A 26,071-nucleotide genomic window follows, 5' to 3' on the forward strand; every position below is an offset into this window, starting at 1 on the left:
ATTTTTTAATGCAGTCCAGTAAATTTTTTTCCCTTTTTTATTTTGACACTTGAAAAGTTTTCATTAGGACAATGTGCATTCTGATGCATTTACACTCATTTTGATGCATTCTTGACAAAAACAAAATGCAGCAGGTTGTACTTTTGTTGAAAGCAATGGAAATTACTTTTGTGAACTAGGGCCCCTGGAATGCATAGCAAACACTGCAATGCATGCAGATGCGATTTAAAATGTACCAGAAAGCATATGGTGTGAACCAGCCCTCAAGGAGGAATAAAATATGCAAAAAAATTGAAAATAAGTGATGAGAAAAAAAAAAAAAAAAAAAACATTTATGTGAAAGAATTTTAGCCGTTTCTTTTCAACAAGAATTTTTCAAATAGGTGTATTTTATTCCTGGCCAAGTACATGACTCCATGAATGACCCCATATAAAAGAGCACAACCCCCTTCCCATCATTCCCCCCTTCTCCCTGGATGCCTGGTCATATGTAGAGGCAAGAGCCTGGGATCCTGTGCAACTCCTGAACCAGTTATGACAGAGTCAGCTTCCCTCCTAATTAGCCGGAGTGCCCCGAGTCAGAGGTCAGACACACCACTAAACCCCGGGGACTGCCAGAACATCTGCTGCACAGAGCAAACGTAATCATATCTTAAAGAAAATGTTAATTCTTTGAATGCATTTGTAAATAAGAACAATTGGTCTTGGAAAATCTGCAATTCAATAAACAAACAAGATCCTAAATGAACTCTGCTGAGCAACATCTATATCTACACTGAGCACACATTCTGTGAAAGATGGTCCGTAAACCTCACACTGATTGGAGGCGGTGGGCACAGATACAAATCTCTTACAGCATCAGATCTGGGGGTCTCATGACAAGAAAAGGAGGTAAAAATGCTGTCTGTCTAAAGCGGCTCATTGTTTTATAATAACCCCCTGTCTTTACATTAGAGCAGAGCTGGCTGAAGCACCACAGACAAATCAAAGCATAACTTAAAGCACAACTGTTGCCAAGCAATGAACATTCAAATATTTACACATTCTTAACAAGCAGTAAATAAACTTTAAAACAAGCCTTTACTGACCCCTAAAATAGACAGCCATCGTAGAGCAAATCATCCATAAAGCTTTAACTGTTATTACTCTATGGCAGTCAAGCTGGTTATAATGTAGCATATGTGTAGGTCTATTTTTTATGAGGATGCATTATTGCTGCAGCTCTATATCAAGTTGCTCTATGCCAGCAGGAGAGTGGGACCAATGCTGTCAATCAGAACAGCATTCTCCGTCTCCAGGGGTCCTACCCAACACCTGCACAATGCTCCAATCAACAATGTGCATTCTCCCAGAGTAGCATGCTCTTTCTGTGGGAGCAGCACTTTCAAACTCCAACAGGCTGCCAGCACAGTGTTACTTAAAGTAGTTGTAAACCCCATGTTCCATAATACCAAAGACTAACATATGTCTATAGTCCAGGGGCAGACTGACCATTTGAAAACTCGGGCACTGCCGGAAGGCTCGGGGTCAGTAGGGGGCCCCATGAGATCCCCCTAGTACCTTTTTCATAGGCGTTTTTGAGTTTGGGCAAGGACACAGGGGCCCCATGATCCCCTATTGCCCAGGGGCCCCATGAGTTGTCAGTCTGCCCCTGCTATAGTCTGTACCATAGTGAAGTAGATCACATTATTTGTACTTTGGTATTTCACTGTTTTTCTGTTACAGTGTGCTGAATATCTCCGTTTCTACAGGAGTGTCAACAGCCTGGAGCTCGCCAGGCAGAGTCGTGACATCACTGGACCCCCTTCCCAGCTGTATACTCCCCCACAATTCTTCCTGGCTCAGTATAGTCATGCGCACAGAGGAATGGCTATGGGAGACACGCCCCCTTGTCTCAGGCTCATCCATGGAGCATGCTAATTCATTCTGTTAGTCACAGGAAAGGGGGTGTGGCGACACCTTTTTTTTCCATGTGTCAGATTGTTTCACAGTAGGAAACTGGGGAGGATTTTAGATGACTGGATACTGCTTTCCAAGCCAGACTAGGGACACATGACTTCTGCTGCTTTGCTGAGTGAGGTAGACTGTTCATTTTCTTTTAGATTTTTAGGATTTACAACCACTTCAATATAGGGCTGCAGCAATAATACATCATGTTAAAAGAAAAAAAACTACACGTTACATTTTAGTCAGCCTGACAGCATTATGGAGATAGAAGTTTGGCAGCCAATTAGGGAAGCCGATTCCTCTGAATGAGATTTCTAAAAACGCACCAAAAAAGGACATGCCCTATTTTTTGTAGCACTACACATCACAATGCACAGCAATGGATTGCTGTGTTGTGGTGTGCTGCAACATAGGTGCATTGGAAAAGTGCTTTGGGGAGCCATTAACCACTTCCAGTCCGGACACTTTTACCCCCTTCCTGACCAGGGCAATTTTCAGCTTTCAGCGCTATCACACTTTGAATGACAATTGCGCGGTCATGCAACACTTTTTTTGAGACAGATAAAACTTTATTTTGGTGGTATTTATTCACTGCTGGGATTTTTATTTTTTTTTGCTATGTAAATGAAAATGTCCAAAAATTTTTAAAAAAAGTGTTTTTCTTATAAAATTTTACAAATAATATTTAATCATAAATCTTGGCCAAAATTTATTCCATTATCTTTTTAGTAAAAAAAAAAAAATAATAAGCCAAATTAGTTTATAACCAAAAATTATAATTTTTAAACATTTTTTTTTACATTTTCATTTTTTTTTATATTATTTATATATATATTTTTTTTTTACATACTGTCACCCTAGCAGTACATGGTGACACTGTACTACTTTTGGGGGGTAATGAAGATTTTTTTTTTTACACGGATTGCTTTTACACCCATATAGGATGTAAAAGCAATCATTTCTCTCTCTGTCTGCATTCCTGCAGCCATTGAGTTGGCCTCCCCTCTGATGATGTGCACTGGCACGAAAGGCCTTAGGAGGAGCCAACAGAGCGTGACGTCTTAGCCGCCCGGAGCCACGAGGAGGCCCGGTGGCCATCTTACTTTTGGGTCAGTCACACTTTTTATTCCCTGGCACTTTTTTGGCTCCTTTTGGAGCTAATTCCAGGATATCCTATTACCTACCATTGCCACCGGAGGGAGTTTCATACCTATAAGGCAGTGGTTCTCAACCTTTCTAATGCCGCGACCCCTTAATACAGTTCCTCATGTTGTGGTGACCCCCAACCATAAAATTATTTTCGTTGCTACTTCATAACTGTAATTTTGCAGTGGGAGGACTAGTGCCACATCATTGGTGTCAGTGGGGGGAATGGTGCCCCATCGTTGGTGTCAGTGGGGGGAATGGTGCCCCATCGTTGGTGTCAGTGGGGGGGAATGGTGCCCCATCGTTGGTGTCAGTGGGGGGGAATGGTGCCCCATCGTTGGTGTCAGTGGGGGGAATGGTGCCCCATCGTTGGTGTCAGTGGGGGGGAATGGTGCCCCATCGTTGGTGTCAGTGGGGGGGAATGGTGCCCCATCGTTGGTGTCAGTGGGGGGAATGGTGCCCCATCGTTGGTGTCAGTGGGGGGAATGGTGCCCCATCGTTGGTGTCAGTGGGGGGAATGGTGCCCCATCGTTGGTGTCAGTGGGGGGAATGGTGCCCCATCGTTGGTGTCAGTGGGGGGAATGGTGCCCCATCGTTGGTGTCAGTGGGGGGAATGGTGCCCCATCGTTGGTGTCAGTGGGGGGAATGGTGCCCCATCGTTGGTGTCAGTGGGGGGAATGGTGCCCCATCGTTGGTGTCAGTGGGGGGAATGGTGCCCCATCGTTGGTGTCAGTGGGGGGAATGGTGCCCCATCGTTGGTGTCAGTGGGGGGAATGGTGCCCCATCATTGGTGTCAGTGGGAGGAATAGTGCCCCATCATTGGTGTCAGTGGGAGCAATAGTGCCCCATCATTGGTGTCAGTGGGAGCAATAGTGCCCCATCATTGGTGTCAGTGGGAGGAATAGTGCCCCATCATTGGTGTCAGTGGGAGGAATAGTGCCCCATCATTGATGTCAGTGTGGTGGAGGGGGAAATAGTGCCCCATCTTTGGGGTCAGGGGGGGGAATAGTGCCCCATCGTTGGTGTCGGTGGGGGGAGGAATAGTGCCCCATCATTGGTGTCAGTGGGGGGAATAGTGCCCCATCATTGGTGTCAGTGGGGGGAATAGTGCCCCATCATTGGTGTCAGTGGGAGGAATAGTGCCCCATCATTGGTATCAGTGGGAGGAATAGTGCCCCATCATTGGTGTCAGTGGGAGGAATAGTGCCCCATCATTGGTGTCAGTGGGAGGAATAGTGCCCCATCATTGATGTCAGTGTGGTGGAGGGGGAAATCGTGCCCCATCTTTGGGGTCAGGGGGGAATAGTGCCCCATCGTTGGTGTCGGTGGGGGGAGGAATAGTGCCCCATTCTTGGTGTCAGTGGGGGGGAGGAATAGTGCCCCATCGTTGGTGTCAGTGGGGGGGAGGAATAGTGCCCCATCGTTGGTGTCAGTGGGGGGGAGGAATAGTGCCCCATCGTTGGTGTCAGTGGGGGGGAGGAATAGTGCCCCATCATTGGTGTCAGTGCGGGGGGGGAGGAAATAGTGCCCCATCATTGGTGTCAGTGGGAGAAATAGTGCCCCATTGTTGGTATTAGTCACACAAATGATGGGGCACTATTCCTCCCACTGACACCAATGATACTTACCTTGCTGACCCCTGCTCCAGCCTGGGCTCGCTCTCTCACTTACCTGTCAGCTGTCTTCCTTCTCTGGCCGCTCTCCTCTTCACTTACTCCGGCAGTTCCCTTGATCTTCTTAGATCTACGCGCGCTGCCGCTCGGCTCCTCCTCTCCAAGCTCCAAGCTCGCCGGTGATTGGCCGCCTGTGTGCCTCTCCTGAGCTACAGTTCCGGTGGCCAATCAGCGGCGAGGAGGCGGAGTTGTTGAGGGATCCCGGAGGTGTGGCCAGGTGACAGGGCAGCGTGTCATCCCGCCCACACATCGACTGAGTCAGAGGAGCGGTGTCTCGGTTCCTAAGACCATCGGAAATATGTGTTTTCCGATGGTCTTAGGCGACCCCTGGGAAATGGTCGTTCGACCCCCAAAGGGGTCGCGACCCCCAGGTTGAGAACCGCTGCTATAAGGAAAGGTTTAATCAGCCCAGAGGGGACTCCTGGATCTGGAAACTGCTTACTACGTACCAATTAGAGGGAGCATCAGGATCATCTGTGCCCAGATGGATATCTACTCTCCCCACAAGATGAGGGATTTCCGGTGGTCTTATATCTTATGCGCATATCCTTAGCGCGTGTGGCGAGTGCGCAATTTTACCATTTGATCCTGACATATTCAGCTTTCACACACAGGATCCTGCGCTGCGACATCTTGTCTGGACATTATGTTTTTTCACCTGATGTAATAGTCACCACTTTTTGCTCTGTGTTACTTATCACAGTTTGTGTCATATACCTTACTGTGCTTTTCAGATCATCTGAAGATTTTATTTATTTATTTATTTTCTTATTTATTAGCGCCGCACTTTTCTATTTATGTATATTTTCTGAAGGTTTGCTGAGATTACCTTATGTGCTTTGGCTGCTGATTGGAGAGCGCTCACGTTTTATGTTTTTAGACATTGAGAACTACTGAGTGAGCTGTGATTGGTCACAGCTTGTCACATGGTACAAGGCTGTTGTGAATAGCCTTGTACCATGTGAACTCTGTGATCATTCAGAGATTTCACACGTAGTAAGCAATGATGTCAGAAGTGACATCTTGCTTACTACTTTGCATGTGATCACTGATTGGACAATCAGTGATCACATGATCGGGACCTCGTACAGAGGTCCCGTCTGATGATCGGTGTTTCACTGTGTCCGGAGGATAAGCGGCCACCCGACCCTGCAGTGCCACCGTCCGGCTGTTTATATACAACGGCCGGTCTGGAAGTGGTTAATGACAGCGCACCAACACACAGACTGCACAGCACAACAGTATGAACCTAGCCTTAAAGCGATGTTAAGCCCAAAACCAAAAGTGTAATTTATTACAGCTTACAATTATTAGATGTAATGGCTGTATTAGTTTTGTTATAGGCTTTGCCCCTTAATTTTTACCTGGTGATCTGGCCAGTAATACACCTTCTGTATTAGAGTGCCCCCACTCTGGATGAATGAGTACAGGGGCACCTTTGGCAGCAGCATTTTCGATCTGAGGGGAGAGCCGTGTTAGATGTATTAGCAGATTTAAATATACTAACAAATTGAGGCTGAACTCCAGCTAATACTTTATAATCGCCCCTGATGACGTCAATTGGATGACAAAATGCGCTGGGTGGAGCTTCAGTGTGTGACGTCACCATTGGCAGCATTGGGGAGAAGAGTGCGTGGGAACACTTTTCTAACTTTTTTGACTGATTGAATCCCCAATTCCATTACTGGTGGTCACATGTGAAGTCCACAGACATGGGATGGTCACCTGGTTTGGACCATGGCAAGATTACATTGGTGGGAAATTAGCTATTACTCTACAAATGTTTCTGTTTACTGTATGTTAAAGCAGATGCAAGCCCAACCACTAAAATATTATATAATCTTTCATATGCTAAGGTAATTTCAAAAGTAATTTTTAAATCTTTCTAAATCTGCAGTTTTCTTTAAAATAATACCTGGTGATACTGCATGAGGTTCCTTATTCAGATGCTTCCTGTTATAAAGGTGACAACATTCTGTCCCCGTCTCCTAGTTCCTCTCCTAAATTGTCAAGCCCATCAAAAGCACATCCAGAGGGGGTTATAAGGGGATTTGCAAAGGCTCATTGCACAAGTTCAGCTGTTTACACCGTGTTCCAAATTATTATGCAAATGATATTTTTCTCATTTAATAATTGATGTAATTCTCATGTTATCAACTATTAAGAGTACAATTCAAATTTTATTCAACAAACCTCCTAACAACAGTATTTTTTTTTTAAACATAAAAAAACTTACAATGCACGGCTCCAAATTATTACGCACAGTAAGTTTCAAAACACTTTATAGGTTGTAAAGAACTGAAAATTGTCATTTGTTGTGTTTGCAGCATATTTACTGAAATCAAAAGCTATTTCAATCAAACTTTTAACAACATTTTAACTTTTTAAACATTTGAACAGGTCACGTTACATTTAAACATATGACCCCTTATTTGATAGCAGCTTCACAAGTCTTGCATCCATTGAACTTGTGAGTTTTTGGACAGTTTCTGCTTGGATTTGTTTGCAAGATGTCAGAATAGTCTCCCAGAGCTGCTGTTTGGATGTAAACTGCCTCCCACCCTCATAGATCTTTTGCTTGAGGATGCTCCAAAGGTTCTCAATAGGATTGAGGTCAGGGGAGGATGGAGGCCACACCATGACGCTCTCGCCTTTTATCCCCATAACAGCCATTGATGCAGAAGTATTCTTTGCAGCATGAGATGGTGCATTGTCATGCATGAAGATGATTTTATTATGGAAAGCATAGTTCTTCCGTCTGTACCAGGGAAGAAAGTGGTCAGTCAAACTCCACATACTTTGCAGAGGTCATCTTTACATCTTCGGGGGCTCTAAAGGGGCCGAATCCACTCTGTACCCATGATTCCGGCCCAAAACATGACTCCACCATCGCCTTGCTGACGTCGCAGCCTTGTTGGAACAGGGTGGCCGTCCACCAACCATCCACTACTCTACCCATCTGGACCATCCAGGGTTGCACGGCACTCATCAGTGAACAGGACTGTTTGAAAATTAGTCTTCATGTATTTTTCTGCCCAATGCAGCCATTTCTGCTTGTGAGCATTGGTTAGTGGTGGCTGAATAGAAGGTTTATGCACAGTTGCAAGACTCTGGAGGACTCTACACCTTGATGTCCGTGGGACTCCAGAGGCACCAGCAGCTTCAAATATCTGCTTGCTGCTATGTAATGGTATTTTAGCAGCTGCTCTCTTGATCCAATGCATGGATATGGCAGAAATCTTCCTCAATGTGCCTTTATCTGCACCAGCCCGTCTGTGCTTTGAATCAGCCACAAATCTCTTAATAGTGCGATGATCACGCTTAGGTTTTCATGAAATATCTAATGTTTTCATACCTCGTCCAAGGCATTGAACTATTTCACTCTTTTCGGCAGCAGAGGGATCCTTTTTCTTCCCCATATTGCTTGAAAATGGTGCTCTACTTAATAATGTGGAACACTGTCCTTTAGTAGTTTTTCCTTAAATTGGGCTCACCAGCCAATCTAATTATCACAGGTGTCCGAGATTGTTTTCAGTGATCAAAAGAGCCCTGACACACAATGCCATCCATGAGTTAAACTGAAAAACAAAATATTTCATCTTTGTGACACTTAAATAGAATTTGCATAATAATTTGGAACGCAGTGTAGATTATTAAGAAACCAGGACATACAGTAATTGATTTCTCTCATCTTTGCAAGAAGATCCCTCACATCTCTTACCTGATACAGTATATAGTTTGAAATAAATTAGAAGTCTGTTGTCTTCTGTAATGTCTCCAATAATCTATTACTATAACATTTTATGAGGCTAAAACAAAAATTACAACCAAAATAACTTATCAGCTATTATAATACTAATAAGCATCTTTTGATTTGAATACTCCTAATTACTGAGTTAACCCTTGTGCGGCCATATTTTTGTGGAGATTGCTGAACTTTCTGCATGTCCCAGCAACCAGAGATGTTCATCAAGAGTGGAGTGTTGTTCTGTTCCCCCGCCAGGCTGGCGGTTACTCGTGCTGCAACCATAAAGGATCTGACAGTGTAGAATCTGATTAATACAGACATCTCTATGGAGAGAGAAAAAAAAGGCCATTTAAAATCTTCCTGCCAGGCAGACGATGATAACTCTGACTTGTGAACTTGTGTCTGCCAGCTTTATCTCTCACCAAAATGTAGCCAAGATGCAACACAGCTGCACTGTAACTGACATGGAACTACAAGTTGCAGCATGACAGGATATCTTGGGAGTTGCATTTCCACTTCTTCCAAAGAACATTAAAAAACTCACTTTTCCACAACTGGAGGCTTATGGTAAAAAAAAAAGGAAAATACAAAAAGTGAAAGGTTTCCAAAAAGTAGACTCATCTTTTAATCTATCTGGTTTTATTGCTGTCTGTGCCCCTGTTATGGAGATTCATCCTCTTTACTTGTCCTGTTTACCTTTATTTTGGGCTGTCCCCAGAACAGGAATAGAGAGGAAGTCTTCCAATGCAAACAGCTTCCAGTCTTCTCAGGATTCTTATTTCCGACAATCTTGTCTGGATCCACCTCCTTCCCTTCTCTTGTGTTTGATTGATGTTGGCTCTGGGTTGTCTGCTCCTCCCCCCCCCCTCTCAAACAACACAGCTTACAGTTTTTATGTGGGAACTTTACCTGTCAGAATTGCAGAACTGCAGGCAGCTGCCCAGTGTGCAGATAGAAGGTGTCTTTAGCAGAATAGATCTGAGCAGTGTGTTGTGTGAGAAGAGTTGGGAGGGGGGAGAAGGGGGAGAGCAGACAGCCCAGAGCCCACATCACACCCAGAAGGAAAGAAGGTGGATCCAAACAAGACTGTCAGCATAAGAATCCCAAGACTGAAGCCCCTCCCACAGGTATTTACCTTGATTTTAACAGAAAGGGTGCACTTCTCAGAGGGCTGGAAAGATTTTTATGTATGAGCAGCTCACATGGAATAGGATAAAGCTAAAAAGAGAAAACCCACACTTTTCTTTTAACAAACAACTTGTGTACAACCAGTCTGCTGGAAAATTTTTTCTTGATCAGTGCTGCTGGCTATAGCCTGCGGTGCTGATCAGTGTATTCTGATCGCATGGAAATCAACCCACTGTCAAAATGAAATAGCGCAACAGGAGGGATTCCCCCATCCACATTGAGTGGATGGGGGAATAGAGTCGTTTTATTTTGTTCAACCCACTCGATCGAAAAAATAAAAGTGGACAGCCTTACTCAATCCAAAAAAAAAGTTTTGTCTTTAGTTTTACTTTAAGCTCTCATACACATCATGGAATGTGTGGATGGGGGAAACAATTTGTTTTCTTTCGTTCAACCCACTGGTTAAATGGAAGAAAAAACAAAAAAAAAAAAACTCATGTATGGCCAAAAACTTATTCTCTCAAAAGTGAAAGCTGACAGGCTGTAACCTAGTTCAGATTAAAATGCAAAATGTTCAAGTCTGATTGGAGAATACAAATGTTGCTAGAAAGTAAAGGATTTTTCTTTTAAATACTGTAAACAGAAACTACAATAATAAGGTGATTTAACGGATAATATTTGTCCCTCAAAGGCTCCTGTAATATTATCCGCAACACTGACTATGTTATGGGCAGCACAGTGGCTAAATGGTTAGCACTTCTGCCTGGCAGTACTAGGTTCGTTGGTTCGAATCCCAGCCACGGCACCTCCTGTCTGGAGTTTGCATGTTCTCCCTGTGCCTGCGTGGGTTTCCTCCGGGTACTCCGGTTTCCTTCCACACTCCAAAGACATGCTGGTAGGTGAATTGGATCCTGTCTAAATTGTCCCTAGTATGCATGAATGTAAGTTAGGGACCTTAGATTGTACACCCCTTGAGGGTTAGGGACTGATGTGAATGTATAATATGTATGCAAAGCGCTGCGTAAATTGACGGCGCTATACAAGTACCTGAAATAAATAATAAAATAAATGAAGTCACTGTCACCTCCACCATTAGTTAGGTAAAGTCCGCTGTCAGGAATTACGCCCTCAATACATTCTGATACCATCTTCCTCTGGCTTTTTGAATTATATACATCAATAAGAAGAGAGAGAGGTCTCCACCTTCCAACATAAAAGGAGAAACCGATCTCCAAAAAGGAGACCAGGGCAGGAAAACAGACACAAACTGCCTCACCACAACTGGCAGCACTAGTCCTACCTCCTTAGAATGAGAAGGGCAGGACACAAGGAAGGGAGGACAATGTCCCCATCCAGGCAAAAAGTGGACACCATTTTTGGAGGACAGGGGGAAGCACCTCAGCCCTACCAAAGCAGGATCTGAACAACAGAACAATGCCACCAGCATCGACCCACACTTGCAAAAGTGATAGCAACTGAAAGACCGTCTGGGAAAGAGGCATCAAAGAAAAATCTTGAGCAAACAGGTACACGTGAACGAACCCGGACCACTGGATTCAACCTCCCTAGGATTCAAAGGGCACAGGCTTAGGGAAGGTAGGACATTGATCTCATACAGACGAAAAAATAAAACAAAAGGTCCCAGCAGGAAGCTAGGTCCTTATTCCTCAATAGGCAGAAAAAAAAAAACCTATGCCTATGGAAGAGAGAGGATTGACTACCGAATAGGACTGTCCATACTCCTGTAAGTAGCGATATTGCAGTTTGTTTTTAAGTATTGGGGATGCATTAATAGGTTTCTGAGATTCTTTTTCCCTAGGACATCATTGCTGAATGAAAGTGGGTCACAACATAGTCCCATTACCTTATTAAAGCTGTCTTTTTCCTGGTTCAGACCTTCTATACTGAGAGGTTCCCATAAAATAAAATATCAGCAAAGAGATACCAGCAAAAGACTGCAGCTTTTCTGTAATGGAGTCTGTTCTTCCTGTAATCACTTTGCTGTTTTGCCATTTGCTGCTGCTTCTTCCAGTTGTGAAGAACCAGATCCTAGCAGGCACGCCACAGGTTGACCTGGATTTGTAGTTCTACAGTAGCTGAGCAGCTACAGAGTTACCACTGCAGGGTTTATGGCAGGGATCTCTAGAACAGCTGCAATGTTTCTTTTATTAAGAAAAAGCAAAAGTTCACGAAGTTGAATAAAGCTACTCATGTGTAATCAGCAGTATGGACACAGAAGGCTCCCATCACCCAACATCTACGCTGCACTGCACATCATTAAGAGAGATGTGTGATTTGCCAGCACAGGTTCTTGGTACAGGGAGTTAAAAATACATCTGGTGAGGCAGCGAAGAGCAGCAGTTGCAAGAAGAGATGAATTTTCACCGGTCAGAAGCTGTAAAGATCACACATCTGCCTTGGTCTCCTGCTCAGCCGACCACAAAAGTCTGGCGTAAGAGCAGACAGGGCACTGGGTGAGAAAGCGCAGATTGGCCTGGTGATGTAACAGGTGAGGAAGGGTCAGAGCTTCACTAGTTCCCTTCATGATGAATTCCGGATGAGAAGGCTTGGAGGGGCACTCCGGCTGCACCTCCGGGCTTGGTATACAGCTAGAAAAATCCGGGTGACAATCGGAAAATTCACCAGTGAGCCGACACCAATTATTACCATCACCGTATAAATATGAATACCTGATCATTACAGCAGAAACTTCAGGATGAGGAAGAAATATAAAAACAGCAAAAGTGTTTTTCACAATACAAATTAAAAGAAAAGACACCACAAACAAAGAAGCAGAGCAATAAATTCATATGATGGACCATGAAATACATTATCCAATAATCCTGCAAATAAAAACATTTAACAATGAGAGGCCATGTCTGTAAATTCCATTCTTTTTATTGATGTCTTTTATAGGAAAACCGATTGGCTCTTTCTCGGAATGAAATCAGCCTTATATAAACTTTAATGGCTAATAAACCGACAACAAAATAACAGCCATGGACTATAAAAAAAAATAAACACTGAACAAACATTTTCCACCACAAGAAATAATAAGCAAACATTTCCAGAATATAAAATGGATAAACAGAAAGCAGGGCTGTTGTCCATGACAAACTACCATCTTCTAAGAGAAACAGAAGAGGTGGCTGCTATGGGCAGCAGACATACCTATCAGCCATTTATCATAAATCAGGTTACAAGAATCATAACCATCACAGGAACATAAAAGCCCCAGCAAAGGCTCTATGGCACTGGTATGAAATCCCTGGTGTTCCTGCCAGTCCTTCTGCTTTCCTATCAAAAACTGGCTACACTTTAAGGGTTTTTTTTTTCCCCCTCACGAGCGCCTTCCGATGGACTAGATGTTTTGGAGTTTTATTGGTCTGCTGGATACAGGTCACTTCTTTTTCTGTCTTATGTGTCTGTTTCCCAATGCTTTTGTAATGTAACCATATTTTTCTCAATAAAAAGTTTGTGGGAGGAAAAAAAACTGACCACACTAGGCATGAAACCACAGCATGGTCTGCTGACACGCCACCCTTTGCACAGCCATTAACTGGGAAGGACTAGTATGGTCCGGTTTCTCCTCCCCTAGCTCTAAAGCAGCTGATAACAGAAGGAATGTGATCACTTATAAAAAAGGGAAAAGAGATTTATAATTTATATATATTTTCAAACATTTTACTTTTCATTTCGATTTTAAACTGGGTTGTTTTACAAGGTGAGGGTTTACATATCCTTTAAACTCTGAAGCTCTGGCTCAATGGACAGCCATAGAAAATTTTAAGTGTAGACTTTGGCAACCTGGGAGTCTCTCCATATGGTTCTGGGAAACAGAGCTGCAGGTTGACAGCAAGTCCTCTAGAACATCACAAATTATCAGCTTGGGAGTAAAAATCCTATCACTCATTACCACGGACTAAGCTGGTACAGCAAAAGGTCTAGGGTCCGTGTTGGCAGACTTTGGTCTTGTGTCAATGGCAACAGCTGTGATATTTCGAAGATGATTTGGAATTTGACAGGTGTATGTCACATGTTGTTGACCTCCCTCTGACTTGCAGTTGAGGTGCTTCTAGAGGGTTTTACATTCCAGTATACTTGTATGTGAATGCAAAATCTGTCTAAATGTCAAAAGAAAACATTACCCTCCCTACAACAGTGGATCTTAACTAGAGGTGGGTGTCGAGATGCACGGATGGATAGTGCCACCATAAACACAAAAATTCAAAACAGCAATGGCACATTACTGTAGCAGTTCAAAAATCACTTATGACACAATGGGACCACATAGTGCATCATTTCAAAACCAATGAGGACCCCTTCGTCAGGCAAGAGCACCTAGATGAGAGAATGTTCCTGAAAATTTGGGACAGTGGGCATCTATGCAAAATTGTTGCACCAACTTAAAAAAAATAGCAATACAAAACAGCATAACATTAATAAATGTGAAAAAAAAGAAAAAAATTAATGAAAAAAAAAGTGGCATATATGCATTAAAATAGAACTACTGCTGCTACCAAAGTGAAACACCAACATGGAAATAAAAAAAAACTAAAAAGAACCACTACCAAATATTATAACTAAACATTATATACATATATAAAATATAGAATTACATCGTAAAAGGGGCATAACCGTACACATGATATAGTAGGAGACAGAGATATAGAAAGACTGGTCTGGGACGTAACCACAGCAGTCAACATATATCCCAAACACAGCTTTAAAAAAAAAAAAAAAAAAGCAGAATTTAATTGAAAGAAAGAAACTGTATTAACAGTGTGAATTCAGAAAGCCTATCTTGAGCCCAGTCAACTCCCAGATGGTGCATGAGCACATCATCAATGTTCCCATCAACTCATGAATCTGATTTGAGGGTCTTAGTAATATACCCGTTCCTATACATTTTACAATCAATTGCTAACTTTGTATCACTAGGATGTTTTTTTAAACACTGTAAACACATCAGCCATCTTTTCTATGTAAATTAGAGAGCATGAGCATTTGAGAATCATTAATAAGTTGTGCATGTCCGGTGACCCTGAATCCTATACGTATTGTCCTTACAAGGGCGACAGAAGATCTCTTTCTTGATGACAGAATTACAAACAGTAAGGCTCTGTTCACATGTAGGCGTTTGCGATCTCACGCAGAATCGCTGCAATTCAGCCCGCAATTCCAAAACGCTCTGCAAAAATTACAAATCGCACAGCACCTGTTCGGGTGTCATTCATTTCCAATGGCACCAAAATGTGGAGTGGTTCTGCTGCAAGTGTTGCGCAATAAATCATGCTGCAATCGCAAACCGCATTGCGGGAAGCTTGACGCTCAAAAAGGAGCAGGAGCTTCTTTTGGGCGACAAGCTTCAAGCAATCTGATCGCAGTGCGATTTATTGTGCAACAATTATGGCAGAGCCACTCTGCATTTTTTAAACTGAAAGGCCCCCGAACAGGTGCTGTGTGATTTGTTATTTTTGCAGAGTGTTTTGGTATAGCGTGTAGAATCGCAGTGATTCTGCTCGAGAAAGCACACTCCCAAGTGAACAAAGCCCATATTTATAGCACCGGTAACAATCTATTTTGTTGGACAATGTAGCACTATGTCGCAGTTATAAATGTTTGATTTTTGTACAAACCTTTCCAAAGCCAACAAAAGCTCATTGGCACAGGTTCTTATGCTGGAGATGTCATGTCACCTGAGCAGACAAGATCTCATGAGCATCCCCATAATAATGTCAACTGAATAAAAGAACATGTTGTGGATATTTCATAGATCGGCAAATCCTATCCTTCTATGGATCAGCTGTTCCACATTAACAATAACTACTGCAGTAGGGAACAGACACAGATACATTAAGCATCTTTACAAATCACTCTTCTGTTTATTCAGCATAAATTAAGTTTTTCATGTACATGCTTACGAAAGTATCACATTAATATTACAATTGTACATTCGCAAGATAACAAGGGGCATTACATAGGCAGGCTAATTTCTTATCAGGACTTGAAAGAATGCAAATACGTAATGAAAACATTGTTAGTGCCGTGTGCACAATGAGTGCACTGTGCAATACATAAGCAAAGCATCCAAAATAGAATATAGTTATATACAGAATTTACAATTTCTTTCACAATTACATTCATAATAGACTTTGAAAAACATAAGTTATTTAATTTTGGCAAGAGCAGCTGCTAGAAAATAAAACCCCCTGAACACTCCAATGGTGAGATATCCCAGCAATAGTTTGTGTCTCCACCCATCCCCACACAACATACAATGCAGGGATGTCACCACAGTAGTCTGTCCATGCTAATCCCATTTCTCTGCTGTAGTTTCCACCCTTCCCACAAGGTAATAAGGTATCACACTCAAAGAAAAACTCCTTGATTGGTTGATTCTATTCTATAGAATAGGGTTACAAATATTGGTGAGCTGAAGAAAGTGGCCATCAGAGACCCCCCCCTTTCATCAATGTTTTTATCAGAGTCCCCTTACCTCAGAGTGCCCTCCCACATCCATGTCAGCACTCCCATACATCAGTGTTCCCATCAGAGACCCCCCTTACATCTGTGTCTTGACAGTCCTCATCAGAGTCCCCCCCTTAAATATCAGTATCCCCATCAGAGTCCCCTCTTACATTAGTGTCCCCATTACAGTCCTCTCTCTTACATCAGTGTCCCCTTTTACATAAGAGTTACCATCAGAGTCCCTCCCTTACCACTGCAAGCATTACTGTAGCAGCAGGATGGAAGCTGGGAAGCAGAGCAGGCCTGGACAGAGGAAATTGCATCCTTCTGTGAATGCTGGAGTAAGCTCATCATGGGGGATGATGACCACAGGGCAGGAGGTTACCCAAGCTGGAGACTGCAAAGTGGTTGGGGGGAATGGGGTTCAAGTGGAGACCTTAAGCAGCCTTGCATTGAGGATACGCCGCTGACTCTAGCTGGGGGCCAGATAAAAAAAACTTTTGCCATAGTTTGGAGACCCCTGCTATCAATCAGTGCAGTATGCCACGATTATATGTCTTTGTAATAGTGGCTGTAGATGTGTAGAACTGGGAATTTTGGTTGGCAAATCTCACCTCTAGAGTCCCCAAAAAGGTAAAAGCTGGCATATCACTGAGCTTCTCAGCCACATAGCAAAACTGGAATTTGGAGTGAACATCACAGGGAAAAAAAGGGAAGCTCTTTACCTTTCCGAAATCCCGAACATCAAAAAGGTCAAATGATTCAAAGAGGTCAGCATTCCGTAATCCAAATTTATCATGACAGACTTTCAGGAATGTTCGAATGTTCTTCAGGCACAAGAACTGAAAAAGAGGAAAACAGGACGATTAAGTCATCCAACCATATCAGACAGGAATCAGAATATTTCCTCAATAGCTCTGCACTCCTATTACACTGGGAACTACAAGGATTCTGAATTTTTTTTTAGCATTTATAACTGGAGTTTTTTTTAAATGGTTCTAAAAGGCTGAAGGTTTTTAGCCCTCATGCATGTAGATAAAAAACTTTCAGTGTGAAGCTCCCCCCTCAGCCCCCCAATACTTACCTGGGTGCAATCACAATCCTGTGCATGAGAGCCTCAGTTCTCCTAGGTCTCTCCTTCCTTATTGGCTGAGCTGTCAATCACAGCCAGTGAGGAGGGAGTGGGGGGCGGAACTGAGCCACGCTCTGTCGTATAGACACACAGAGGTGGCTCGGCAGTGAGTGCAGTTTGCTCTGAGGGCAATCAGCGGAGAAAAGAGCCAGAAGCGCCGGTGGGGGACCAAAGAACAAGAGGATCTGGGCTGCTCTGTGCACAGAGCAGGTAAGTATAACATGTTTGTTGTATATTTGTTTGTTTTTTTTACTCTGAATCTTTGCAAATCACTTTAATTAAATATTTGTTTTACTAATAAACATTTAACACAAATGGAATCCATGAGATTGGGAGTCCTGGAGCAATATAAACCCATCTCTCACAGATTGAGACTCCATATGGCCCACCTGTATACAGCATACAGGGAATGGGAAGAGGTACTCTAAATTTTTAGACCCGAGTATAATCAAGAAAACATATGCAAAACTACCATACATTATCTTTAATTGGCTTTACTAAAACTGTACCCTGCACTCTGATTTTACCTTGATAAGCAAATGAATTAGTGGAAGACCAGCTCTGTGGTAAACTTGCTAAAGCACGCACAACTTCCCCCGGTATACCTTATTTTTAATTTGTCATTTCATGCTATCATCTACACAACATCAGACTGGCAGGGTTCCTGCACTTCTCACTGAAAATGGAGCAGAAGGATAGAACTGTATTAAGTCTCTAGTTCAGTCTGGACCATTTCCTTTTTTGGTGATCTAAAGTAAGAAATGTTAGGTTTCAAACACTGTGGGCTCTGCAACCTGCACTTTCAGTGTTGCAAATACAAAATTCTAGAACTTTTATATACAAAAAAAAAAAACTTTCCATCAAAGGTGTCACATGGATTTGGAATTTTTCCTGAAGCCCCTCCCTTAACAGCAAACAATGCAGAGAAAGTGGAATCTAGGTGATGTGAATAATCTGTTAGTTACACAAAGGAATGAGGGAATCCTAAAAATGACAATCTATGCAGCAGATTGAATAATTTGCTGTGTCAGCTGACTGAGGGAGGGGGAAGGGGGGGAACAGGAGAGAGATTAGGAGAAGCCCCCCCCCCCCCTTTCCCTGCTCAGGAGCTAAAATACTTCAGCTGGAGAGCTGAACATACAATGAATAATTCAATGTTCTGGAAATGACCAGCAGGTAACACAACATCTTCTCAACTGAAGACAATGCACAGTGCCCAGAACAGCTGCCAGCCTAACAGTGCAAGGGAGGAGGGAATCTGCCAACAGCGATATCCAGGACAGATGCAGGCAGCCGCCTGCAGACAAGCCATACTGGGAATTACAGTTCCTCAATGAAAACACCAATTAGAAAGTAAAAAAGGTTTCATTATATCAGACTAATGTTACAAATTTATTTCTCTAAGGGCCAGTGAAATAATAATATTTCTGTAGTCCAAAAGACAATCTTGTTTGCCACTATAATTTAAAGTACATCTGAAGTCATATATTTTTTTGATGGGGTACAGAGGGAATGGTTAAAGCCCCTTTCAGATTTTACTTTGCGATCTGTATCCCACTGGAAGAAAAAAGTCAGCCATACATTGATCGAAATTCAGCCAGTTCAGCTGGAACCGTCCAAATTTCAATATATATATATATATGGGCACCCTGGTTGTACAGAAGTGGATCTACTGATTGACTTCTGTACAACCAGCCTGTCAGGTTTTCCCGGTCGATCAGTACCACCGGTCGGAAAATTATCAAGTGAAAAGAAACTGCATCCAATCAGATGCAGTCACCGTTTCAGTACTCAGGCAGCCATAGGTGAGGCGGCTGTCTGAATACTATAGCTGGCAATGGATATTCCTCCATCCACCCTTTTTAAAGGAATCTGTGAGCCTTGGTTCACATCTGTGCACACGTGTGTCGTGCAGAGCAGCTTATTCATTCCAATGGGCTTACTTACCCACGAGAAAACGCAATTCAACTGCGTTAACACTTAATGTCAGCCCCATGCATCTGTTAATGTGTATTGTATTTTTTTTTGTGGGTCTAGAAAGCAAATAATTTTGCGTAAGGCTACGGTCACACTAGCGTTGTGTGCAGGCGGCAGAAAGGCGTTTGAGAAGCATTTTTACCGGACAATTCTGCACATTGCAGAACATGGTGCTGTTCTAATGGGAGCGTTAGCGTCGCGGCAAAACGAACGCCTCTGGTCGAGTCAGGAGGTGTTGAAGCCTCCTATTATAGTCTATGGTGCCGCTCCGCAAATGCCCGGCCGGCATTTGCAGTGCGGTTGCGACGCGTTTGCAGAGCGGTAACACCATTCAAACTTCATTATAGGCGTTTGCAGGGCGTTTTTAATCGCTCGGCAAACGCCTAGCAACTGCCGTTGAATCACGCATGCGCTTGCAGAAGCATTTGCCAAGCGTTAAATGCTCCGCAAACGCCGGACCAACGCTTGCCAAACGCTATAGGGGCGTTTGGCAAGAGTTGGTAAATCAGTCAAGTGTGAAGGAGCCCTTAGGTGTGAAGCTAGCCTTAGGCTTCTCTTGTTCAGCCTGCAACAAAAAAAGTGTATGGCTAGCTTTAGACGGTTGTTACCAGAATCACTGCCCCAATTGGAAGATTTCTCCTCTATTTCTGTTTCAGTGACAATACTTCAGTGGCTTTAGATATACTTTAAGATAATATATCTTTACCACCATGCCAAAAACATTGTAGATATTAATAAAGGGTGACTATGAAGAGTATAAGCATCTCTTGTGCAGAGGCTAATGTAAATGGCTCAGTGTTCTCTGTACATCACTGTGGAATATGTCAGAGCTCTATAAATGTAGAATAATAATAATAATAATATTATAATTCTAGTGTGCCACTGTAACGGGACATTAAGAGTGGAAATACCTGTGGTGTAGAGTATGTGGTGAATGCTGTAAAGCTTGTTGTAATGTGTTGGTGCTATACAATGCATAAAATAAACTATATATATAAAAAAAAAAGCTAAGCAACACCTACTATATTACAGACGTAGATCAATACACCATTACATTTGATCTATACATTGCTGGTTTTCTAGTACAAAACACATTGTCCCTTTTGTACAATAGCTGATCTATGGTCTCTACAGGGAAAACTACGATTCATTGGAGTATGGCGGATGGTCTCAATTCTCTCCCTGAGTGTCTATATAATTATCCCTCTTCAGTCTTATCAATTATTCACAGTGACAAACTGTCTGGGTTAGTGGTAAGGGCGACTGCAGGTCTTACAGAGGGTGTGAGGGGGGCAGTAAGGCCGGTGCAATCATACGGTGCAATTAGCACTAATGTAACATAATTAATTAAAATAAAGCTGCCACTGGCTCAGCTGTCCAATATGCTGATGAAAAGTACTTTGAACACAGGAAAGGAGTCATTTGAGCAAAGCCAACACACTGGCCTACCAGCAACCAATATTGCTATAAAAAGGTCCATTGCACGTCATGCCTCATTGTTTAATGGCATCGTCACTTCGCAAAGAGAAGGCTTGCATTTTTGCAATGGTTTCTAAAGTCGATTTTTCAGATTAAAATAATGAAAAAGTTGTACTTAAAAATGAAAGCATTGGGAACCATGCTAGTTGTTACTACTCATAATATATCAATAGTGAAAAGCTGCTATTGTGTTAGCAGCTTATCACCATTGATATATTATTTGTAGTAACAACTAAAGTCGTTCCCATTGTTTTCTGATATCTCAAATGAAACCAAGGTTTAGCACTACTCAAAAAAGTGCACATGAAAAATATTTGTTTAAATTCAATAGTACCAAATGTGCACTCATACATATAAAGTGAAACCAATATTCATGTAAAAAGTGAATGATGTAAGTCCACTTAGAAGTCCACCACATGAACAAAAAGGACTCTGTAAAATGAAAAATGTCTGCCATTCTTTCCACTTCCACTCCACATCACTATAGTGACATGAATACAGGCTTACCAGGAAGCCATGACCCCCCACATGAGAGTGGTCAAGTAACGCTTGTTGTCATAGAAGGGCTCAGCAGCTCGTATTCTCAATACTTCTTATGGGCTCACATCCAGTCCAGTAAATATACCACAAAGCAAAAGGGGAAAAAGGGACAAATACACAACAATGTAAATTTGCCACTTAATCTTTATTGAAATCAATTAAAAACACTCACATAAAAAATTTTTTCGTAACAACGCTGTACAGAAATCACGGTTTTGGTGACATGGTGATGCACTTCTGGTTTGCGTGATATTGTCACTTTGCTCCTTCTTATGTGTTTTGTCACATCTGAAGTCATCAGGGGGTGAGGACGAGGTCAGATGTGATGAAATGCGTATTGACATACAGTGTGGCTTAGCCCCACCCCCTCCTCACAGTATTTGATTGATAGCAGCAGGAGCTAATGGCTCCCGCTGCTGCCTCAGCCCCAGTGAGTAGAGGGAAAAGTGACAGCAAAGATGTGCACCTGCTTGCTATGCTACCCCACCTCCCTAAATACCCAAGTCCTCCATTCAACCAGTGATGTGCACAGCTGCAGCTTTTTTTCCCCCTCCCCTTCTCTCCCTTTTAGCTTTAAAAACAATTTTAAAGTGATTCTAAAGGGTTTTTTTAAACAAACATGTCTATACTTACCTGCTCTGTGCAGTGGTTTTGCACAGAGCAGCCTGGATCCTCTTCTTCTCGGGTCCCCCGCCGGCCTCCTGGCCCCTCCCTCCTGTCAGGTGCCCCCACAGAAAGCAGCTTATAATGGGGGCACTGATGCTCTGTGTATCCATTCACACACGGAGCCGTGGCTCTGCTCCGCCCCCTCTCTTCTCATTGGCTCACTGACTGTGACTGACAGCAGTGGGAGCCATTGGCTCCCACTTCTGTCTCAGCCAATGAGAAGAGGGAGTCCCTGGATAACAGGCTCCACTGCACATCGCTGGATTGAGAGGGGGCTTAGGTATTAGGGGGGCTGGGAGGGACGCTGCACATAAAATGCATGAAGGTAAAAAACCTTGAGCCTTCAGAACCACTTTAGCAGTGTTTGCTGGATAGCATTAGCAAGTTGCTTGTTATCTGCAGATGTTAAAGTCATTTAAAGCCTAACTCCAGCTTTCATTTAGCTTTAAATGGTTTGATTGAACCAAGCTTGACCAAAGAAACTATTTTGTTCATTGATATATGTGCCCACTGTGAGCGCTGTACAAATTGTATTTAGCATCAGCTACACAGTATACAGCAGCAGTACAGGGACTTCCTGTCCCGATCCCAGAACAAAATCCAGTCTGGGCACTGCTCAGCCGTTCACTGGAAACTTTGATTTTTTTTAATGAACACAAAGCTTCAGAGGAATTTATTCATAAAATACATTCCTGTGAATGGCTGAGCAGTATCGGCCCGACTCGATTTTGCTCCAGGAACGGGATGAGAAGTCTCCACCTCACAGCACTGTATACAAATGCAACATCAGTTTAAACAGAGCTCACAGTGGACATATGTATTAGTGGAGCAAATGGATGGTTTGGACCAACTTGGTCCAAACAAACTAACTATCTCAAGTTAAATGAAAGGGTTTAGGTTTTAAAAGACACTGTCACCTTGCCCAGTAGTCACTTTAGCACCCTCATGCCTCTTTTGCAGCTGGCAACAATACTTGTCGCTTCTGAATATAGTGGAGCATGTGACTTCCTTCTGTATGACAGTGCTTGTGTCTAGTGGCTGACAACTTCTGTTCCGGCTGCAACTGAGGCAGGAGCTGTGAAAGAATGCTGGCAAAGAGTGTATAACTGGGACCCTATATAAACACAATGTTACTTTGCCCTGCATGTGCAAGCTGGCAGTGTCTCTAGTTCGAGACTCCAGGAAAACTGCTTAATTCACTGATCAAATACAAATAGGTTAACCTTTTACCTGTCAATGAATTTGCCTTTCTGTTCATCAAATTCGAAGATTTACATATTCCTGCCAGATAGCACAGCCAAGTGGATGACACTACTTTCCCTGTAATAGTTATAAACTGTAAAAGAAATAAAGTGATGCCCTCTAACCCTTCAACAAACTGTTGACTGGAGACTGAAAGAGCAGCAGCAGACTGATGTGGTGATCCCTTTACCCACTGGTCACTTTTGCATGCCACACACCTTCTTGGAGTACAATGTCTCTTGTAACACAACACTGTGGGGAGAAAAGGCAAACAGTTCCAGGACTAGTGCAACTATTTAACCTGCAAAGCTATATTAATTTAAACAATGAAAAATACACAGTTTCACACAAGACTTCTCAAATCTACCTTTTATTTTAAGCCGGACATAGATGGATCAAATCTTGGCTGGTCCCTGCTGAACCGGCTCAGATTTAATCCATCTATGGGTAGGCTACGTGTACTGAAGTCGATCCATCGACTGACTTCAGTACAACCAGCCTGTCGGGTTTTTTACTCTCAATCACTGGTGGCGGCAGCTATTAGCAATGATCATTGTATTATACCGACAGGGAAGGCTCCCCGCCACCAGAAATCAATAGCACTGCAGGAGGGATTCCCCCATCAACACAGACTATGCTGATGGGGGAATTGAGCAATTTTTTTTCCTCCAACCTGTGGTTGCAGGAAAAAAACTGTATAATGTATGGTCTGCTTTAGATTGTAAGCTTTGTTTCTTATAATTTTTATTTATTGCCCCAGCATGTATACAGTGCTGTGGTAGATGTTGGCAATAACAAAAAATTAGTAACAATCTCTGAAGACATATCTGTGAATGGAATTGGTAGATTTTTCCATGAAGATAGTTTGCATTACTAAATCGGTGTTCAGTGTCTTTGTATTTCAATATGTGTGCATAAGTATGTTTCTGTTTTAGTTGATGTCCAAAATGGCGTCTGTGTGAGCTGGACTGGAAATACACCTTGAAAGAACCTGACCTTCAATTTATTCACAACATTGCTGAGATAAACAATGCTGAGGAATCAGTAGCTGATAATCCGTACACTCTATAAAACAGCAAGAAAGGCTAAGGGAGCGTATGGCAACAACACTGACAAGGCCGCTTAATGAGCAGATATAAAACTCCCACCAACATCAAAGTAGACTGAAGGACACACACCGCTGCATTCTGGGAAGAATGTAAATAGATATCAACAAACGGGGAAAGGAGCTCTGAAATTAATAATCTCCTAAACGTGCACCGTTTAAGAGATATTTGCTTCTTCTGCATGCGCACTGCACTCTGAAGCGACGGCATGCTGTCCATATTGAGCACTGTGCTGCAGCCATGGCTCCTGCGCAGGAGTGTCATCTCCGCTCACCCATTCAAACGGCAGGAGCCCGCAAACCCGGAAGGACCAGGCGCAGGATTTTAATAATGTGCTAGTATGTGATGCATACTAAGGAAGGCGGCCTGGAAGTTAGCTTTAAGATACAAGTGTCATGAAAATACATTGTTCTCAATAAAACTGTTAACATCTTCATGCTGCGTTGTAAAAATGTAGACATGACCGATATTTTATGCATTACCTGCGTTCTCTGGTAGCATATGAAAATACATGTAACGCACTAAAAACGTACACTAAAGAATATAAAAACACCAAGAAATATGCAGGGCGGTGGAAGTAGAGAGATGTGATCCCAGCCTTAGGGTTAATTACAGAGGTATGTAGAAACTGCAATTTATTTATTTTTTTAAATCACAAACTGATTCAAATTATTTGGTCATTCCAATTCAGAATCAGTATTCATCGCTCTTCAAAGGACATTTTACAGGTGGTGAGGAGAGTTAGGCTGCTTCTTCACCACCTGGTAAATGGAGCACTTCTGCGCCGCAATATGCATACACTGTACACAGTTGCAGCGCGGCCTCACAGACTTGCAAGGTTAGCATTTGGGGACAGCAACATGCTGTTGATATTTTGCCGTGGCCACAAAAGCATGGCATTGCAGGTACAGCATGTGTACAGTTCTGAGTTGCTACATGTCAGTATTCAGGCAGGCGGTTAGGGGGTAGCAGTGTTAATTTCGTTGATGAAAATATTTTCGCCATAGTTTTCATCAGCTGCATGTTTTCAGTGATGGAAACTAAACGAAAATAAAATTAGATCCAAGACAATTGATGAAAATCAATTCCAATTTTCAGTTAGTCGACTAAAATCTCAAGTACCGTATTTTTCGCTCCATAAAATGCACCCAGATATTAGTGGAGGAAAAAAAATATTTTGACCAATGGACTGCAGACATAGTACAGGAGATAACCAGAGACTGCGGACGTACTACAGGGGATGACCAGAGACTGCAGACGTACTACAGGGGATGACCAGAGACTGCAGACGTACTACAGGGGATGACCAGAGACTGCAGACGTACTACAGGGGATGACCAGGGACTGCAGACGTACTACAGGGGATGACCAGGGACTGCAGACGTACTACAGGGGATGACCAGGGACTGCAGACGTACTACAGGGGATGACCAGAGACTGCAGACGTACTACAGGGGATGACCAGGGACTGCAGACGTACTACAGGGGATGACCAGGGACTGCAGACGTACTACAGGGGATGACCAGGGACTGCGGACGTACTACAGGGGATGACCAGAGACTGCGGACGTACTACAGGGGATGACCAGAGACTGCGGACGTACTACAGGGGATGACCAGAGACTGCAGACGTACTACAGGGGATGACCAGAGACTGCAGACGTACTACAGGGGATGACCAGAGACTGCAGACGTACTACAGGGGATGACCAGAGACTGCAGACGTACTACAAGGGATGACCAGAGACTGCAGACGTACTACAGGGGATGACCAGAGACTGCAGACGTACTACAGGGGATGACCAGAGACTGCAGA

At 43.0% G+C, this 26,071-nt stretch overlaps 1 protein-coding gene across 10 annotated transcripts in view; it reads right to left on the minus strand.

Moving 5' to 3' along the window:
* The window catches only part of VAV2 (vav guanine nucleotide exchange factor 2), a 351,081-nt gene that overhangs the window by 267,522 nt on the left and 57,488 nt on the right, over positions 1–26,071 (minus strand). For all 10 annotated transcript variants that reach the window (XM_089685277.1, XM_089685271.1, XM_089685270.1 and 7 more), the window contains exon 2: positions 16,839–16,955. In XM_089685277.1, the coding sequence (XP_089541403.1) occupies positions 16,839–16,955 (117 nt within the window). The remainder of the gene's footprint in view (positions 1–16,838; positions 16,956–26,071) is intronic.

This window comes from Staurois parvus, unplaced genomic scaffold, assembly GCF_062004578.1.
Source record: "Staurois parvus isolate SC_StPar_1 unplaced genomic scaffold, SC_StPar_1.0 ptg000365l, whole genome shotgun sequence".
Classification (NCBI taxonomy): domain Eukaryota; kingdom Metazoa; phylum Chordata; class Amphibia; order Anura; family Ranidae; genus Staurois; species Staurois parvus.